General features: G+C 39.2%; 1 protein-coding gene across 4 annotated transcripts in view; it reads right to left on the reverse strand.

Annotated features, from left to right (window-relative positions):
* Window positions 1–96: 96 nt before the first annotated feature.
* The window catches only part of DEK (DEK proto-oncogene), a 33,447-nt gene continuing 14,716 nt past the window's right edge, over window positions 97–18,827 (reverse strand). For all 4 annotated transcript variants that reach the window (XM_030552514.1, XM_030552513.1, XM_030552515.1 and 1 more), the window contains exons 5-11: window positions 17,936–18,030; window positions 13,928–14,048; window positions 9,501–9,689; window positions 3,733–3,868; window positions 3,090–3,244; window positions 2,115–2,183; window positions 97–987 (exon numbers count right to left, since the gene is read on the reverse strand). In XM_030552514.1, coding sequence (XP_030408374.1) covers window positions 976–987; window positions 2,115–2,183; window positions 3,090–3,244; window positions 3,733–3,868; window positions 9,501–9,689; window positions 13,928–14,048; window positions 17,936–18,030 — 777 coding nt within the window. In that variant the 3' untranslated portion in view covers window positions 97–975. The remainder of the gene's footprint in view (window positions 988–2,114; window positions 2,184–3,089; window positions 3,245–3,732; window positions 3,869–9,500; window positions 9,690–13,927; window positions 14,049–17,935; window positions 18,031–18,827) is intronic.

Consider the following 18,827-nt stretch of genomic DNA (forward strand, 5'->3'; position numbering starts at 1 on the left):
AGCCTGTCAGGTGTTCATCACTTTAGGCACCTACTTCTGAAAGTTTTGGCCATAGAGTCCAATATCCAAATAAGCATTATCAAGTCAGTTACTTTTCCTCCCTACAGCCTTCACTTTGAACTTTATTAATATATTAGGTCAAGCCATTGGAACAAATACAGCTGTAGCCTTTTATATAAAGTTAAACACTGAAAAGCTTAAGTATAAAATTACAGGTAAATCTTCCTTACAAGGCAAGATTGGACAAACAGTAAAACTTCAACTCTTCTGTATAAACTTTTATGGAGCTTCCCATTTTTCATCCCAGCATCTCTGCTGAACACTGAAATGTCATAAGTCCTAAGGTAACTAGAGATTTAAAAAACTGATTTGCACAACAGAAATCTGCAATAACTTTATATACAGAGTCTTTAAAAGTACAAAAATAATATCTGCCAATCAGTTACCATGCTTTGATGGTTCTCAGTGCATACACATGCAAGACAGTAATGTAGATTGAATATTCTGAATTTATAGCATGTAAATCAGAGTATAAACAGTAGCTTAAGTGATTTTCAGAATATGTATTCAATATTTGTATAACCCAATACTGCAATATTCCAGACACTCTGCATGTATATGTGCAAACACTTAGACAACTTTTATCCTACTTGATTCTTAAAAAAAAGTAAGCTATTAAAGCACATTAAAACCTATGTCGTCTTAATCTACTACTACAAAGCAATTCAAATGTACAAAGCTATAAAAAGGGAACATTTATTGCCATGCAAAAAAAAAATTAAGCAAGTTAACTAAAACCTGCATCAAATGCAATTATTAAAAAGGTACACAAAGCAATTTACACTGATACTCGGTCCGCAGAATCAGCACTGACTAAACATAATATATCTCAAACATTCTTTTTGCTGGTGTCTATCATCTTCAAATCCATGGGAACGTAAGTCAGCAGTTTTCATTTCCTCCAGTCAAATTAGATCATGAAATCAACTGAAATGAGACAATTTCTCTTTTAGCCTTAATCAATTCCACACCAGTCTAATAATATTTGTGCATGTTCTTTAACAGTGTTTAATAAATATTTAAGATAATTATGCTCTTCTCTCAACCATCCCATTTACATGAGTGCCACCACAAATAAAATTCTTCAGTGCCATCTAGTGATATGGTATTCTACTGTGTTTTAGCTGGCATACATGACATTTGAGGTACATGCATTATTTTGATTCATCTGTAATTTGGATTAGAGGGTTTGAAATAAAAGAAAATCACTTAATTTTTCTGCATTCTTACTAACAGAAGTACTGATTCCCTTACTTCATCCCATTTATATTTTCGGGAGAAAAAATGAATGCACTTGAAATTATTATGAAGCATTACTAGCTATGGACTGGATCATAAGCTCTGCATTAAGGGTGGCATATTGCTGTAGCAGCTAAAGAAAGCAAGACTGCGATTCAGGGAGTCAGTTTCCTTCCTGTTTCCCCTACTGCTGTGAGGCAGGAGTATGGGGTCTACATCAGATGCAGTGTCCTCTCTTCAAGGCAGCATCATAACTCTCCCAACCAGGTGTGTGGCTGGGGATATGTCCTGAGGCAAGGCTCTGCCTGCTCTTTCCTCACTCCCACACAGCTGCATGGAGAGGGGACGTAGCAGTTCCATGAAACTTGTGTTCTCTCCTGTGCTATTACCTATGATGCAAGTAGCCAGTGTTTGGATCCCTAAATTGCTGTGTGGCCTAGGCCACTATTTGGCCCTTTCAGAGCTGTGCATTATTAATTATGCTAGTTAGATTAATAGAGGCCATGGTGGCTTTATTATTTTAGTTCTTCCTCACTAGTAACTCATATTTCCTAAAGATAAAGAAATTATTGAATCCACATGTGAATGGAGTTCAGGTTTGACTGTTAAGAAAAGAAAAAAAAAAGACTGTACCAGCTTTTAGATGAAGAGCAAATGGGACAAAGAGCCAGCTCCTGAATCAAAGTTGCCCTGAAAAATGTTTTTGGTCACTTCCCATACTAAAACCAAGCTTTTTGAAACTAGTACTATATAGTGTCCCAACTTCTGATAGAGGTTTAAAAAAATACCATTTTTTTTTTCAGATAAGTTTTTACCTCTTTAACTGTGTTTTTGATGAAATCTTTCCTTTCAGACAAGTCATAACTGGGATAACTTTCATATACCTAAAGCAAGCAATACAAAAAAGAACTAGTGAGTGAGAAGTCTGTTACTTTTAGAACATATTAACTTCATGACTTTAGTGCAGAGGAGATGGAGTTGTATAAATCCAAATGTGGGCTGTACAATGTCATTTGAAGTGTGAAGCCTTAGTTCCCACATTTTGCTTAAACTCAGTTTTTGTGTAGCAGTTATTTTTAATCACAACAGGGGTTACAGTTTTCATATTAATAAAACGCAATGTGTGGGTGACAGAATACCCTGGGGTCAAGCAACTCAGCTGTTTTCCAGTGAGTGTGTTGTATCCTCTAGACCAGTGGTTCTCAACCTTTTCTCATTTGTGGACCCCTAAGAAACTTTGAATAGAGATGCAGACACACGGCACGCAATGAAATTTGTTCAGCCAGTTTTCAAAGTCAAAGTTTTTCACGGACCACACATTGAGAACCACTGCTCTAGGCTGTCAGCGGCATTCCCCGTAAGCATGAAAGATACTAAAAGAACAAAGACCAGGTCCACAGTAAATTCAGTTCTGGGTCTTTTAAATCAATGACAGAGTGGTAAAACAATGCTGTTATTAAAAATGGATACTATCAGGAGCCAAACTGTGGAAAAAAATAATCACTAAACTGGCAAATAATGGATTTTTCAACTTGCTGGCAATTCTGAAAAATTGAAAAAAAGTTTAGTTTCAGGTCCAGCTGAAAACAAAATTTTTGGCAAGTCAAAAAAATACTTGGACTCAATTTTTTGTTTTATTTTAGGCATTTTGACAAAAAGCAAACAAGGACTAAATTCACAAAAGGGCCAGGGGAGGTGTGTGGGGTAGGGGAGGCTGAGGGGAAAGAGGCACCCTCTGTTAACCAACAGAACTGCTGCTTTAAACAAAGCTGTAGAATTATTATACATACCTCTTTGCAAATCTGTTTCATGGTTACTTCCTCCAAATTTGCATTGGCCAATAACTTCTTGACAGTTTCCTTAAGATCTTCATCTGTAGGTGGTTTCTTCAACTTTTTAATTAAAGGTTCATCATCTGAACTATCCTCAGACTCACTTTCTAAATCTGGAAGATTTACTTTATTAGAATGTTTGACATCTCCCTGCTGCTTCCTTCCTCCAGAAAAGAACACAGGACAGTTATCATCTCCTACAGAACACCACCACCCTGTCCCACATTAATCCCTGACAGAGCATGTTTTGCTGATTTAGTTTTAAACCCTTTGTTTATAAAATACCATCTAGTATTAATTTCTGCCCTAACCCAGAATACTGCAATTCAGCTTCTCCCATCAATCAGGCTGAAGTATTGCTGCAGACCAGGTAACAAGATTCTGTTAAATCACTCTACAAGTCCTGTTAAAGATCTTGCCAAGGTGCCCCAGCAGAGAGGGGGTCTCATCCTGGATATTTCAAATCTAAATTAGCAAAACAAACTTGTGATTTCTACATCAGAGAAGCAGTAAAAAGTATGCAATGTTTTGCTGGACAGTTAACCTTAAGACTCATCTTCTAAATAAAGCAACCCAGTGAAAACAAGACTAAAGCCTTTACCTTTTTTCGAACTGTTCTGATTCTTCTTTGTAGTGCTACTATCTGCTTTCTTGATATTAGCACTTTTCACAGCTTTCTTGTTTTTCGAAGTCATCTTTTGCTTAGCTTTTTCTTTTTTAGATGCTTTCTTTGGTTGCTGTAGGAGAGAAAAGAATGGATGGAATCCTAACTTCTAGCACAACAGTTCTCACTCCCCACCAATATGCTACATGGGTGCAAGAAACATGTCATTGCAAACTGAATTATTACATTCAGATGTAAAATACTGGCAAGTTATAGTTGTGTACCATAGCTGATGGTAGTGAGGAAAATGCATAGGTACTGTGAAGTTAAAATCTGGACTCTTCAGGATTAGATTTTAATTTTGCATAAACTCTGGAACTCAAACCAAAACAATCAAATTCTTGACTGTTTTAAGGAACAGCTAGAACTTTTTCTAGCCTTCTGGGCGATTGTGCTAAGTATCTCCATTCATAATTATGTCAGATGCTATTAGAGGGCATTTTTTCCCCCTGGAGACAGGTATCTTCATAGGCCTGGTTAAAGTGCAATTCTACTCTGAAAAGGGACTACAATGGAAGAGAGTTCAATGGTTATTGTAACCTGAATTTTATCTGTGAAGCAAGAAGCATTTTCTAACTGCCAATCCTACAAACATACCCAGGGCTCATTCTACCTTGGAAAATCATGAAAGCTACATTTTTTCCGGCTCACACAGCATCACCAGTAATAAAGCTTTTGCCAGCCAAATTTCTATCCCCCCATACCTGAGCAACCCCATTAGTCTTAAACAAGATTGTATGGGCATAACTGAGGATCTAATTGGATATACAAAATATTTTATTGGTGACTAATCACCGGAAGGAAAGAATCCTGGTTACATTTATAGGTCTGACAGTTAGAAAGTGTGACATACGGGATCAGTTCACACAGCGGTGGCTCCAGGTACCAGCACTCTAAGCGCGTGCCTGGAGTGGCAAGCTGTGGGGGGGGCGCCCTGCTGGTCCCTGCAAGGGCAGCAGTTAGGCAGCCTTCAGCGGCATGCCTGCAGGAGGTCCCCCAGTCCTGTGGCTTCGCCGGTGGATACACCCAACCCGGGGGACGTGCTAAAGTCTGCCTGCCTGCTGTGCTTGGGGCAGCAAAAAGGCTAGTTCACAATAAATGACAGTCAGACATTGGAATTAAAGGTGCCATTTTTAATAATTTTAGAGTAGAATTACACTTAATACAATAGTGTCCCATCAATGAATATTCCAAAGCAGATTCTATTTTTCCTTTAAGTAGTGACTACCCTTTAAGACAAACGAAGTAGTATGCATAATTGCTCTAGTCTGCCAAAAATAAGCAGAGGTGCTGCACCTAGAAAGCAATCCACTGCTAGCGGAATGCCAACTCCTATCCCTTCCACAAGGTTATACTTACCTTCCTTTTACTTTGTCAGTTTTATCATCCCAAAACTTGAGTCAATTCCTTTTAGAGGAGCACCAACCACAATGCTATGTCATCTGATTTCTATAACACCCTAGGCACCATCTGCCCTACTACAGACCCCTTGAGAGTCTGATTAAAAACTAAACAAGCAAACCATGGTATTCTATAAACAATCTAGTTTTAGTTTCCAACCCTGCCCACAATACTGCAACTTAGCATCCCTTCTCCCTTCAATCAGGCAGAAGTATGGCCGCATGGCCTCTAACTATTATACATGGGTGAATTTTTACTAGTAGACGTGAACTACATTAATGAATGCAAATAATTGGCTGAGTTATGATGCTCTGAAAACAGACAAACTACAACAATATGTTTGCTGAAGTCAAAATCAGCTGAATAAATAGAAGATTACATGATACACAAACGATGTGTTTGCTTTATTTACACAAGTTAAACTGTTTTAGGTCTACAGGATCAGAGTCTAACAGCCAGCCCTAGAAACTCCCTCTGGAAGTTACTGAGACAAGCATGGAACCCCACAACACTGTTTAGCATCAAATGATACTGCAGAAATAAGAACTTGGGAATTTCTCAAAAGTCAAAAGCTAAGCATGTGCTGAAGTCCTATAAATTGTAACTAGTAAATAGTGCAAAACAATTTGATGTGAAAAAAAACCAAACTGGATTTTGACTCACATTACCAGTAACTACTTTCATTTACACCTGTGCAACCCATAAAACTTAGTTAATTGTGTTGGTGCCCCAGTCAGACTAGAATCCAGCTCACTGCTTTAGAGCTGTTGGCTTTGCAGAGGCAACAGAGGCACTGAACTTTGTCACTGTAGTCAGCAGGAAATACACACAGATCATATCCTTAAGTATCAGAGGGGTAGCCATGTTAGTCTGGATCTGTAAAAGCAGTAAAGAGTCCTGTGGCACCTGATAGACTAACAGATGTTTTGGAGCATGAGCTTTTGTGGGTGAATGAATACCCACTTTGTCGGATGCATGTAGTGGAAATTTCCGGGGCAGGTATATATATGCAAGCAAGAAGCAGGCTATAAGTAAAGAGGTTAGTTCAATCAGGGAGGATGAGGCCCTCTTCTAGCAGCTGAGATGTGAAAACCAAAAGGAGGAGAAACTGGTTTTGTAGTTGGCAAGCCCTTCACAGTCTTTGTTTAATCCTGAGCTGATAGTGTCAAATTTGCAGATGAACTGAAGCTAGCAGTTTCTCTTTGAAGTCTGGTCCTGAAGTTTTTTTGCTGCAGGGTGGCCATCTTAAGATCTGCTATTGTGTGGCCAGGGAGGTTGAAGTGTTCTCCTACAGGTTTTTGTATATTGCCATTCTTAATATCTGATTTGTGTCCATTTATCCTTTTCTGTAGAGACAGTCCAGTTTGGCCAATGTACATAGCAGAGGGGCACTGCTGGCATATGATGGCATATATTACATTGGTGGACGTGCAGGTGAATGAACCGGTGATGGTGTGGCTGATCTGGTTAGGTCCTGTGATGGTGTCGCTGGTGTAGATATGTGGGCAGAGTTGGCATCAAGGTTTGTTGCATGGATTGGTTCCTGAGTTAGAGTTACTATGGTGCAGGCTTGCCAACTACAATTTTCACACCTCATCCTCCTTGATTGAACTAACCTCGTTATCTCCAGCCTGCTTCTTGCTTGCATATATATACACCAGGCCCTGGAAATTTCCATTACATGCATCCGACGAAGTGGGTATTCACCCATGAAAGCTCATGCTCCAAAAGGTCTGTTAGTCTATAAGGTGCCACAGGACTCTTTACTGCTTATCCTTAAGTAGTTACTGTTCAAACTAGAATGCTTTGGTGTTGTAAGTGTTTGGGTACAGAGCAAGGTTAGATGTTTAAATGGAACTCAGTCTGCCTTATAACGTATGAGAAGTGTTTTTTCCTCAGAATCCAGATTGTTTTCTTGAAATTGTCTTTGAATCCTGATAATTCTAAGAAGCTGTCTTTTTGAAATCTCAATCAAGCGAAGCATGCAGGTGTCTGCATCTGTCCCAACCACTCCTCACCCATGACTCCAAACAGTTAGGCTATTCTGCCCTCTGTTGAGCTAACTAGATGAGGGCCATCTAGCTAGTTCTTATTGTGCTGTTAAGCACACAGCAAACAAAAACACCCACTTTTGTTGTTGTTTTAAATATATAGGTAATTCTTTCCTACCTTTTGCCACAACTAGGCTAAAGAGACATCCAGTTTCAGTTGTCAATAAGCTTCTGTTCCAAGCAGGTTCATCATTTCAATTTATTTTCAGTAACTTCATACATTATAGCCTCATTCATCTATAGATTGTTTGTGAAAATTTACAATCAACTTGAAGATCAAACTAAGTGTCCGACTTCTCACTGTTTGGGCAACTCTGGTTTGAATCTCATGGAATTTGGGGTAACTTGAGCGTGTTTACTTGGGTCTGGTCTACATTATGAAATTCTGTCAGTATAACATTGCTCAGGGGTGTGAAAAATCCAGTTAAACCGATCTAACCCCCAGTGTAGACAGTCTGTTGGGGCAGTGGATTACCTGTGCTGACAGGAGAACCCCCCCCGTCAGCATTTTAAATGTACACAAGCCCTTGGTTTGCTGAAATTTCTCCTTTAAGACCCTCAATCGGGAGTTGCCCATGCAGGCCATAAGAGGTAGAATGTTTTAAGAGCAGAGTAGTTTTTCCATGAGCTAATCAAGTTTCCTTTGAAGTTCTTTAACATTATAATCCCTTGGAGGTGGGTCTGTAAACACTCCTTAGGAGTGTCAGCCATCTAAAAGTTCAGGTTTTGCCTGACAGCTTGGAAGGAACAGAGGGTTTAACTCCTACCTCTTGAAGAAAGGCAAAAAACTGAGTTGAGTGGGGCTTACCTATCTTTTATAGGCAGCTGAGCTCTTGGAAAAAAGATTTCTAAAAAAGACTCCTGCCACAGAGAGCCAGATTCCTCTCCTCACAGCAGAAAGACTGTACTGGTGAACAGATGAACAAAATATAAAATGACCTTTTAATACTCTAGCCCTCTTTCAACTCACCAGCTGTGAGTACCACCAAAAAGTGGTGGTAAGAATTAAGAATGTGTAGTTCCAATCTTGTTTTATGGAGACTGGTGGTGGAATATAATTTGCCATTTTCATTTTGAAGTTATATAAATTTGCCTTCCAACAAAAAGTTTTAATGATTAACTACCTTCCATAGTTTAGACAACATATGGCCTACCATACTTGTAAATCATAAATTTGGGTCAGTAGTGGCTGAAGTTTTATCATCCCCTGTAGTTCAGCGGCTTACATGAAATGCTGGTCTCAGTCCTGTAATTAGTGAATTGGTGTCCACATCACAAAACCCATAGCCATAACTGCCAGTAATAAACTATCTCATCTAAGAAATCAAGATGTCAAAGGATACGAAGCCTGAAGTCTCTTCACTGGTATACTGTAGGGTTGAGTCAATGTGAAGATGTTTGTATTGCCACTCCACATTTTGTACCTTTTCTGAGAATAGGTGGAAGAAAGGGATGAGGGGAAGCTTAAGCTGTGAATGTATGAGGAAAAATGCAAGTGTTTGAAGAAAAAAATTAAGTTCTGAAAATAATAAACAAAAGAGTAGAAAATTGAGTGTAGTGGGACTATCACCTTTTGAAATTTTGAAGAAAACCATTTAAGGTTGCTTAGTTTTGTACTAATATTTGAGGGACCACTACAGAACTACACAAGAATCTGGGAACTGATGTCCCAAGACCAATGCTAGATAAGTAGGAGTGACTTTACTTACTGAATTCTACAATACTTACTTCAACTGTAGCTCACTAACAGTAATCCCCAGTCAAGCAACAGTGTTTCACCATAAAACATCCCCAGGAGATACACGAAAGGCAATGCTTAAATTTCTACCCTGGGTTGCACTGCTTGTTAGAGATGTTAAAAAAAAAAAAAAAAAAAAAAGTCCATCACATGCAGAAACCGATTTTACAAGACCCACATAAGCATCTGAGATCAGAACCAGGTCCTCCGATTTCTGTTTCTTCATTCCTCAAAGTTTTAGTTCTTGGATCACACCATATTTCTGACAGTGGAAGAAGTCAGCTCTTCCTGACATATAGTACCTTATGAACTTTTGTCTCAAGTTGTCCACATGGGAAGCAATCTTTTCAATTAACTATAGCTTACTTTCCACCTTAAAAAAAAAAACCCACCACCAAAACACTAACACTATATTGAAACCCCCTTCCAGTAATGTAACCAGTTAGTTACAAACTAAGCAAGACAAACTCATTCATTTTTTCTTGAAAAGGAAAAGGAAGTTTTGTTATATTTACCTCCTCTTCACTCTCTTTATCTTCTTCAGAAGATTCGGCCTTCTCTTTCTTTTCATCCTCCTCCTCACTACTAGATTCATCCGACAAAATCTCAGGACATTTGGTGCGTTTTACTTTTCGTGCAGTTCCTGAGCTACTGCGTTCTTTTTTGCCGCCTTTACTGGGTGTTTTTTTGGACTTTGGCAATGGCTGTTTAAGATAAAAAGTATGGGTTAAAAAAGTAACATTTAATTAGAATTTTTTAAATTTCAAATTCAGTCAAGTCATATGAATCCAGAATAAGCAAAGCTAGAGCCACCACTGACCCATAAAAAACTTAAAAATATTGCTTTTGGCAACCCCAGACGCCTGTTACTAGGGTCCATCATTTTAAAGTGAACAGTTTACACTACTTTAAAAAATTCAAGGGATTGGTTTTATTTAAGTTCATGACAAAAACCACAATTTAAGAGCATAATGAAACAATTACGTTAAAACTGTAGCCACATAGTGTCCACCTGATTCCCCCAAACCACAGGCACCGACAACGGAGTTTATAGTTTGTTGTGTCTATTTCCTCCATGTCCCCCCAAAAAGATAGGGTCATTCATTGTGGATGAACATCTTGCCCTCCAATCACTTCAACCCATTATCTCAAAAATGGACTCAAATTAGAGGCATATCTTTTCAGATTTAAAAAGCTGAGACTCTTAATCTTAAGTATTGCTCCATTATTTAAAAATACAAACATTTTTGACAAGGGCACCCTGGATTCTTTCAGTCTCTCCACCCCTACTAAAATGTCTACATGGCTATGGCCTAATTTTTCCTGCCAATCATTAAAAAAATGCTACATCTTTTTCTTGCCAATAAAGACATTACCAACCATACTGGCTCATTCTGGAGGTGAGAAAGATATATAGTGTACTGTATTTTAGAACTATTGTTGAAGACCATTCTGAAGCCTCAGCTAAAACAGACTGTGATAACCCTCTTGCCTAAAAGGGGTTAGTATAAGCACAACACACCTGCACTTCATTTGTTACATTGAACTTCCAGCTGATTTAGATGCAAATCAAAATATTGGTTAGCTCAATGCCTAGACTGATTGTGAATTGGCATTAAAGACTGCTTCTCCCTCTGAGTCACAAAAACAGAGAACCCTGTAAGCCTTCTGCTGACAGCATTTCCCAGACTTGAAGAAGAGCTCTGTGTAAGCTCAAAACCTTGTCTCTCGCACTAACAGGAGTTGATCCAATGCAAAATTACCATCTCACCTGACTTGTCTCTTTAAGTGCTCATAGAAGGATTCTTGAGAACCAGAGATGAACATTTTCAGTAGATGGTCCCCTAATTGTACAATTCTCCCTCTGGCAGTCTGGTCAGCATTTAATAGCTTTGAGAGCATTGTGTAATTCTCATTTTTAGAGGGAGCTTTGCCTGACAGGTTTAGGTTTGGATGGGCAAACTATTGCCCGCAGACTGAATCCGGTCCATCAGGGCTTTGGATCCAGCCCACAGAATTGCCACCCCCATGGGGCCACGGGGCTAAGGCAGGCTCCCTGGCCCCGCGCTGCTCCCAGAAGCGGCTAGCACCACATCTGTGACCCCGGGAGGGCTGGGAGGGAGGGAGGAGAGGGCTCCACATGCTGCCCTCACCTGCAGGCATCACCCCCCACAGCTCCCATTGGCTGGGCACGGGGAACTGCAGCTAATGGGAGCTTCAGGGAGGTACATGCAGGTGAGTGCAGTGTGCAGAGCCTCCCCCTGCAGGAGCCGCAGGGACATGATGCCGGCCACTTCCGGGAGCAGCGCGAGGCCAAAGCAGGCAGGGAGCTTGCCTTAGCCCCACTGCCACCCCAGAGCCACTCAAGGTAAGCGGTGCTGGGCCGGAGACTGCACCCCAAACTCCTGTACCCCGCATCCCAACCCTGAGCCCCCTACTGCACCCCAACCCCCTGCCCTGAGCCCCTACTGTACCCTGTACCCCTCCCTGCACCCCAACCCCCTGCCCTGAGCCATGTACACCTCGCACCCCTCCTGTGCCCCAGCCCCTTCCTGCACATCGCACCCCTCCAGCACCCAATCCCTCTGCCTCAGTCCTACATTCATGGCCTTGCATGCAATTTCTTCTCCCAGCTGTGGCTCTCAGGCCAAAAAGTTTGCCCATCCCTGTTTAGATAAATGTTTGTATTCCCTAAGAATGGGTTACTGTTGCTGCCTAACATGAACAGTTTTAGCGCTTATGTTTGGTGACACTACTTTGATGGGTGTTGCTGTCAATTATTTTACCTACACATTTCTCCAAATATGTCCATCCAATAATCTACATTAGTGTTTCTCAACCAGGGGTACGTGTACCCCTGGAGGTACGCTGAAGTCTTCCAGGGGATACACCAACTCATCTAGATATTTGCCTAGTTTTACAACAGGCTACATGAAAAGCACTACTGAAGTCAGTACAAACTAAAATTTCATACAGAAAATGATTTTTCTTATTTGTACTGCTTTACATTCTATATCAGTGTTTCTCAACCTGAGGGTCATGATTTTTTACAATTATACAGTAAAAATAAGAAAGCAAGCAATTTTTCAGTAATAGTGTTTTGTGACACTTTTGTATTTTTATGTCTGATTTTGTAAACCAGTAGCTTTTAAGTAAGGTGAAACTTGGGGGTATGCAACACAAATCATCCTCCTGAAAGGGATACAGTAGTTTGGAAAGGTTGAGAACCATTGACCTACACTGTAGAATCACATGCAAATAGCAGTATGTGTTGGCTATATAATGGAAGTTCCTCACATTGGACAAAACTCCAAGTTACATATTTTACCTATACATATTTCTCCCCCTGCAAACTGAGTCAAAGTTAATTTAATTCCTGAGCCATAATTCTACAAAAGCCCAACTTCAGTTATTGTTGAATTTTTGTTCTCACTGTTAAGACTAACACCAAACTTCACAATGCCTGCCAACACAATGACACAAACCAGCTCATTTAACAGGTGATTATGTGTGTAGAAAGATGTCAACGGGAGGGAAAGAATTTTGATCCCCGTTAATATGCAGACCTCTAAAGTTAAGCATTGTGAGGTTGAAAGTACACACGGTACATTTTAGTGATGTCTGCTTCATTTTAGATTAACCTCTTCAATGTGTCAAAAGACACACTTGTCTTTGAAGACTACGAACATGGTCATTTAAAGTTTATTAGGAAGAGCTCCATATTTTCTGTTTTAAACAACAAATATCTCTGTATGGGGCACTAAAGTATTCTCTCCTTATTTAATTTGTAATCCCTTCTAGTGTGGTTCTACCTTGGAAAAGCAACTTTGAAAATGGCATTGGGGGATTCCATGTTTCTTTTAAAAGCCTTCAGTGTAACTGCACAAAAAGTAATTCAAAGCAGATTTTATTATTACTACTACTACTACTGGAGATGATGCACAAAGAGGAAAGAACCTAGACTGACTTGTAGATCTGAAAGCTATTAGAAGATAGGTTTAATTTGCTCAGTTTATGAAGTGTGGGAAACTACTGACAAACAAACATTAACTCCTCATTGAAGATAACTTTCCAGGATAGAACATCATTTCAGTAAGCAAACTGTTGACAGAAATGGAGCTGTCTGGGTTGCTTCCCAAACAAAAAAAGCAACAGAGACAGAGATTCCTTATTCACTTCTGTATACGACTTCACATTTGTAGCAATTATGATAAAAGGACATTTGATAAGCAATGACAGCCTTTGACTATTTCTGTATTGCTCTTAGGTTAAAAAATAGGTGGAACAGCAGGAGCCTAATTAAAGTATTTTGTGCCGCTGGTTTCAGTGCATTGTTACACACTCCAGTTCCAATAAAGCCGTGATCTGGTGACCCCCCCCACCCCTCCCACTTTGTGATGAATGGGCTGAAGGGTGTTTCCACCTTCAACCAGCCCTCACATCATTCCCTGATACAGTTGCCACCCTTTTTCTGTCCATTCTCATCTTCCTCCCTTCCCTCACCTCATTTCTATTTTTTTTTTTTGGCTCACATTTCACAGCTCCCTTTCTGTTCCTCAAACGCAAAAAAAGACTACATGCTGCTTGGGTAGGGATGTCCAATGGTAACTCCATGAGCTAGATACACATGCTTTTCCAGCCTATCCAAGCATGATGGGAAAAGAGAACAGAAGATCAAGCTTGTGGCTTCTGCCTAAGCCTGCAGCCCCATACTTGTGATCTGCTATGGTCAGCTACACTGAGTCACCGTGGGAGCAGATTTAGAAAGATTCACTTTTGAAGAGCCACCCACTTCTTTAGCTATGGTAGGAGAAACATATTTAGGAGGAGGAGCGTACCACATAAGGCAACATTGTATGTCCCTATTGTTTTTTTCCCTACCCACATCCCACCCCAAGTTGGAATCATAACAATGAATAAGCATAATAAAATTGTTCCTCACCTTGCCTGAAGGTTTTGGATGCATTAAGAAGTTTAAGATTCTGGTAACCAGTTCATTATTAACTCCCGATCTTTCCAAATCAAGAACCTCACAGATACTTTTCAACATGGCATTCCTGAATCTGAACAGAAACAAAACTTAATTATCTTAACAGGTTATTAAAAAAAATAGTCAACATAAGTATTGTGAGTTTGAGACACTTTTGGTTAGACATTGATCCTACAAACACATGCACGGGTAGGCAACTTAAGTCCTCCTATTTGCACGTATACCTATCTGTAGATGTTTACAAACACAGGTTAGCATCAAGAATAAATCAAAGTCTCCCTTCTCAACAATTTCCTGAAACCCATTTCAGACCTATATACTGTGGGATATAAATACATCTACAATATAAGCAGTAGTTCCCTCAGGGGAAAAAAAAAAAAAAAAAAGGTTAGTTACAGTGTAAAAAACTTTTTTACCAGATTTGAAGTTATCCACTCCAGGGCAAGTCTGGTGAACATGACTTATTAAAAAAAACTTGCAGGCAAACCTCACCAAAAATGCCTCTACTATTTCTTCTGATTGCTCCTGCCTTTCCATCCAGCAGTTATCCATGCCCCAAATATACAGCAGACACTGGAACACATTGTCTACTTTATCAGCAGTTTTGGATAAAGAGAAAATAGAGCTGGGTGTCATGTTACAATATAGGGTTTGCAGGATCAGAATGTTTTGCCTTTTTTAAACATAGTGGTCAATGAAATTTTCTATCCAGAAATTGCAACTAGATTTCTGCAGAATAACCAGAAAGTGAAACTCATTGCTCATCTTGTACAATGAAGCTAGAACAAAGAGAAGAGTAATAACCAATGAAGACAGATTTGAGCCGAGAATTTCTTTGAACCTAACAGGGTCCCTTTAATTTGGCTCCCAAAGTCCTAAAAGCAGGGATAGGCAACCTATGGCACAGGTGCCGAAGGCGGCACGCAAGCTGATTTTCAGTGACACTTACACTGCCTGAGTCCTGGCTACCAGTCTGGGGGGCTCTGCATTTTAATTTTAAATGAAGCTTCTTAAACATTTTGAAACCTTATTAACTTTACCTACAACAATAGTTTAGTTATATATTATAGACTTCTAGAAAGAGACCTTCTAAAAACATTAAAATGTATCACTGGCACGCAAAACCTTAAGTTACAGTGAATAAATAAAGACTCGGCACACCACTTCTGAAAGGTTGCCAACCCCTGCCTTAAGGTAACAGGAAAAAACAGTATTATCTCCCACTATACTTACTGAGTTTTGAATGACAGCCAAGAACAGATCATGGCTAGATCATAATGGAAGAGACAACAGAAAGTGTCTGTTTCTACCTTTGCAACATTCATTCCAAATCCTTCACCCACCAGACAAGATGGTAAGTAGATACACGTATGCACCTAGCTACTAGTGCTGACAGCATTCCAAGAGTTTAGATTATCCCTGGTTTAAAAGTATTGGTAGTAGCCCCAGCAGCTATTTTTTTTGTCAGGGTCCACATTTTTTGGTCAAGGTCTAGACTCCAGAGAAAACAATACAAAAAACTACAAGATTTTTTGGTCTGTTCAAAAGCCTCTGATGGTTTGGATTTGGCCCCCGGTTCGCCCATTGCTTGAAGCTATCACTACAGAGCTAAAGAGAAGTATATTTATGACAGGGTTGACTTAAGTTCTCTAGTTGATATGCTGCACTGATAAGGAAAACATGAGTAGGTACGGCTTAAATACACTTGTTGCATTAGTGTTGATTTTTTTAGCCTCACAAAAGTTAGAAAACAGATGAAGGCTTCTATGGCAACCAGCAATATTATTGCTGGTATGCATTATATTAGAGCCTTTCATGATATGATCAAAAACCTCAACAACATATCCCCAAATATTTCATCAACATGGGATTAAATGGTCTGCTATGAAATGATTCTGAACAAGTGTAAATGCTTTTAATGCAAAACGTCCACACTGTGAATTACATAACTCCATATAAGTGTTTATACTGTACTGGAAGAGGTATCTATGGATAAAGTAATTATGTTTGGTAGGGTGCAAGACAGTGAGTATTAAAGTGCAGCTGTATTATGAAGAATGTTGAAGAGGTCACTGAGGGATTCTATGCTTATCTGTGTCAGTACCTTCCATACCAAGTTCAGCTTATAAGTAATAACTCCAGTTGCCTGTACTGTCAAACTCAATGTGCTGTTTGAAGCTTAAGCTCATTCTTTCTGCTTTGCTTTACCCTTCTTCACCATATGAAATTCTGCAGACCAAATATTGTACTCAGTTATGCTTGTCCAACCCTGTTGAAAATAGCGAGATTGCAAAGGTGTACAGAAGGCAGAGTTTGGTCCTGCAATCAGAATGTAATTAATATTACAGTAGAATTTCCCCACACAGTTGTATGTATAGACTCTTCAGTGCTGAAGGGTGTAAAAACTTGTCAGTAGAGCAAGCAGATAATCAGATGTACTTAGACCTAAAATAACACATGTGCAACTGCTTTTTCAGAGGAGGATTTTAAGAATTAACATGGAAATTTTGTTGAAGAGGATTAGCACATCAGATCAAATGTACATCAGCCGCTTTTCATATTAGTCATGAGTGTGAATATGCTAAAGTGTTTATACCCTATAATATTTTGCATATCTAGGGTAATGTAAATGTCCTCCAGATCAACCTGTTAAAGATTAAGATTTTCATCTTTAGAGTTTTCCATGATTTGTTATGTAGGGCTATGAATATTTGATAAGTACTAACTTTTAAAATTAAACTCTTGGAAAACTGCATGTCCTAGGGAACTAGAAATAGAGAGAGAACAAAACTCTGCAAGTTATGGGCGTCGTTCCACTGATTTTCTGCAGACCGAAGAAAGTAAAGGGCAAAACTTTCTATTTAAAAAGTCTGCTTGCTCTTTCCACTTACCAGAACTAACTTCAAAATATAAGACAGTAAATTGTCTTGAATTTGAAGCCAGACTGAAATAGCAGCACAAAGTAGTTGTGAACTTCTCCCATTCTTAACAGAGGAGTTAATTACAAATTTAAGTGTTAAAAAAAAAATCAAATCATTTTGCAGTTACATTTCTAGCAGAAACATGCAGCTACTGTTCTTATTTGCACATATTTTCAGGTCTTGGCATACATTTGAAAGCAATAAGGCTGCAATTAAATATGCAAATAATCAGAAATTTTTTTAGCCCTGAAAAGGACTTCCCCATTCAGACACGGAAGGATGAATGGCAATCCCTTTGGAGCCAAAGGAGTTCCTTCCTCAACTATAAGGGCTAGTGAACAATATAGGTGTATCCCTTGTCACGAGTTGCATGTGGTACCCTCAAAGCTTAACCTTGGGAATTAAACCCGAGTCTTTCACTGGTCAGACCAACATGCTACTCACAGCAGTCTTGACATTCCTCGTGAAATAATTAGGTGGAATGGAGAGCATTGGGGCCAGCTAGACCTAGAAGTGTGGAGGCTGCATTGTCCAAACCCAACATTTACAAGTGGTACAGCAAAAGGAAGATCAGAGCTACAGAAAACTAAGGATGACAGTTCTGCTTCTTGATAGACATTTGCTAACATCCAGAGATTACATAAAATACAAGAGGAAATTATTTAAAGCCTTCTACATGAAGTTCAAGCCACTCTGGTGTTGAAACTTCATTACATATGTTTTTTCTAATCTCTAGAAAAAAATTACAATACGCAACTGTTTTCCAGTACAATCCTACACCGTTAAGATTAAAACTGCATCTGAAGTTAGAGAGCATATGTCTAATGAAACTAGTTCTTTAGAAATGTTTAAATGTGATTTGAAACAATATTTAGAACCTATTAAGAAATCAAATGGCTTAAGCTGAGCTCAAAGACAAAAAGCAGAGCTCTAGAAAACAATCCCTCATCCTAAAATGTAAATTACCTGGAGCAAACCTTAGAAAATAAGTGTAACCAGCATGATTTAGCTATATTAAAGTAGTTATAGAAGTCATTACTTTTTTAGCATTTCTTCCTTTTTTTTATATTGATCACTTCCTTTTTCAAATGGAAACCCGCTGAACTGACCCACATTCTTCTTTAATGAGGCAACCTAAAACAGAACACATTGATTACATCTCATTAGAAACAGTTTCATAGATTACATCCAGTAATGTTTATTCAGCTAATTGTTAATACTATATGAGAAAGTTTGTTCAGATGCTTACATTCAAAAAGGCATACAGAATTAGGACATTATGATCAGCCATTGTATAGTGTTGTAAAACGTATGAAAATACTTGAGTATTCCTGTATTTGAGACAACGTGAGTGAGGTAATCTTTTATTGGACCAACTCCTGATACTGAAACAAGCTTTCAAGCTTATACAGAGCTTTTCTTCAGGTCTGGGAAATTTCCTTAGGCCAGGTCTACACTAGACACTTCTATCAGTATAATTACATCGCTCAGAGGTGTGAAAACCCAAGCTATGCTATGGCTTATGTTAGAGGAGGTCAGATCAGATGGGTCTGATGGTCACTGCTGGCCTTCAGCTCTATGTAGTACTACTATAGCGGTTCCACTCCCAACACGTGCAGCCTTTTGCCAGTGCCTAAGAGGCAGAAATTGGTTGGTCTGGTTTATTGCATAAGTTGAGTAAGCAGCATAAAAATAAAGAACAGACTGGTTTTGACTGTGCTGTTTTACCTTTTTTTTTTTCTTTTTTTTTTTTTAATTAATATCACCTTACCTCTGCCCTCTTTGAGCAATGCCACAGTATGTGCACACACACTGGCCCTTAGCACCATAATATTCAGGAGTTTCCAGATCCTGGTGTATCTATACCAGGGGTGTGCAACCTGTGGCTCTGGAGCCACATGCAGCTCTTCAGAAGTTAATATATGGAGATA

The sequence above is a fragment of the Gopherus evgoodei genome, chromosome 2, assembly GCF_007399415.2.
Source record: "Gopherus evgoodei ecotype Sinaloan lineage chromosome 2, rGopEvg1_v1.p, whole genome shotgun sequence".
Classification (NCBI taxonomy): Eukaryota; Metazoa; Chordata; order Testudines; family Testudinidae; genus Gopherus; species Gopherus evgoodei.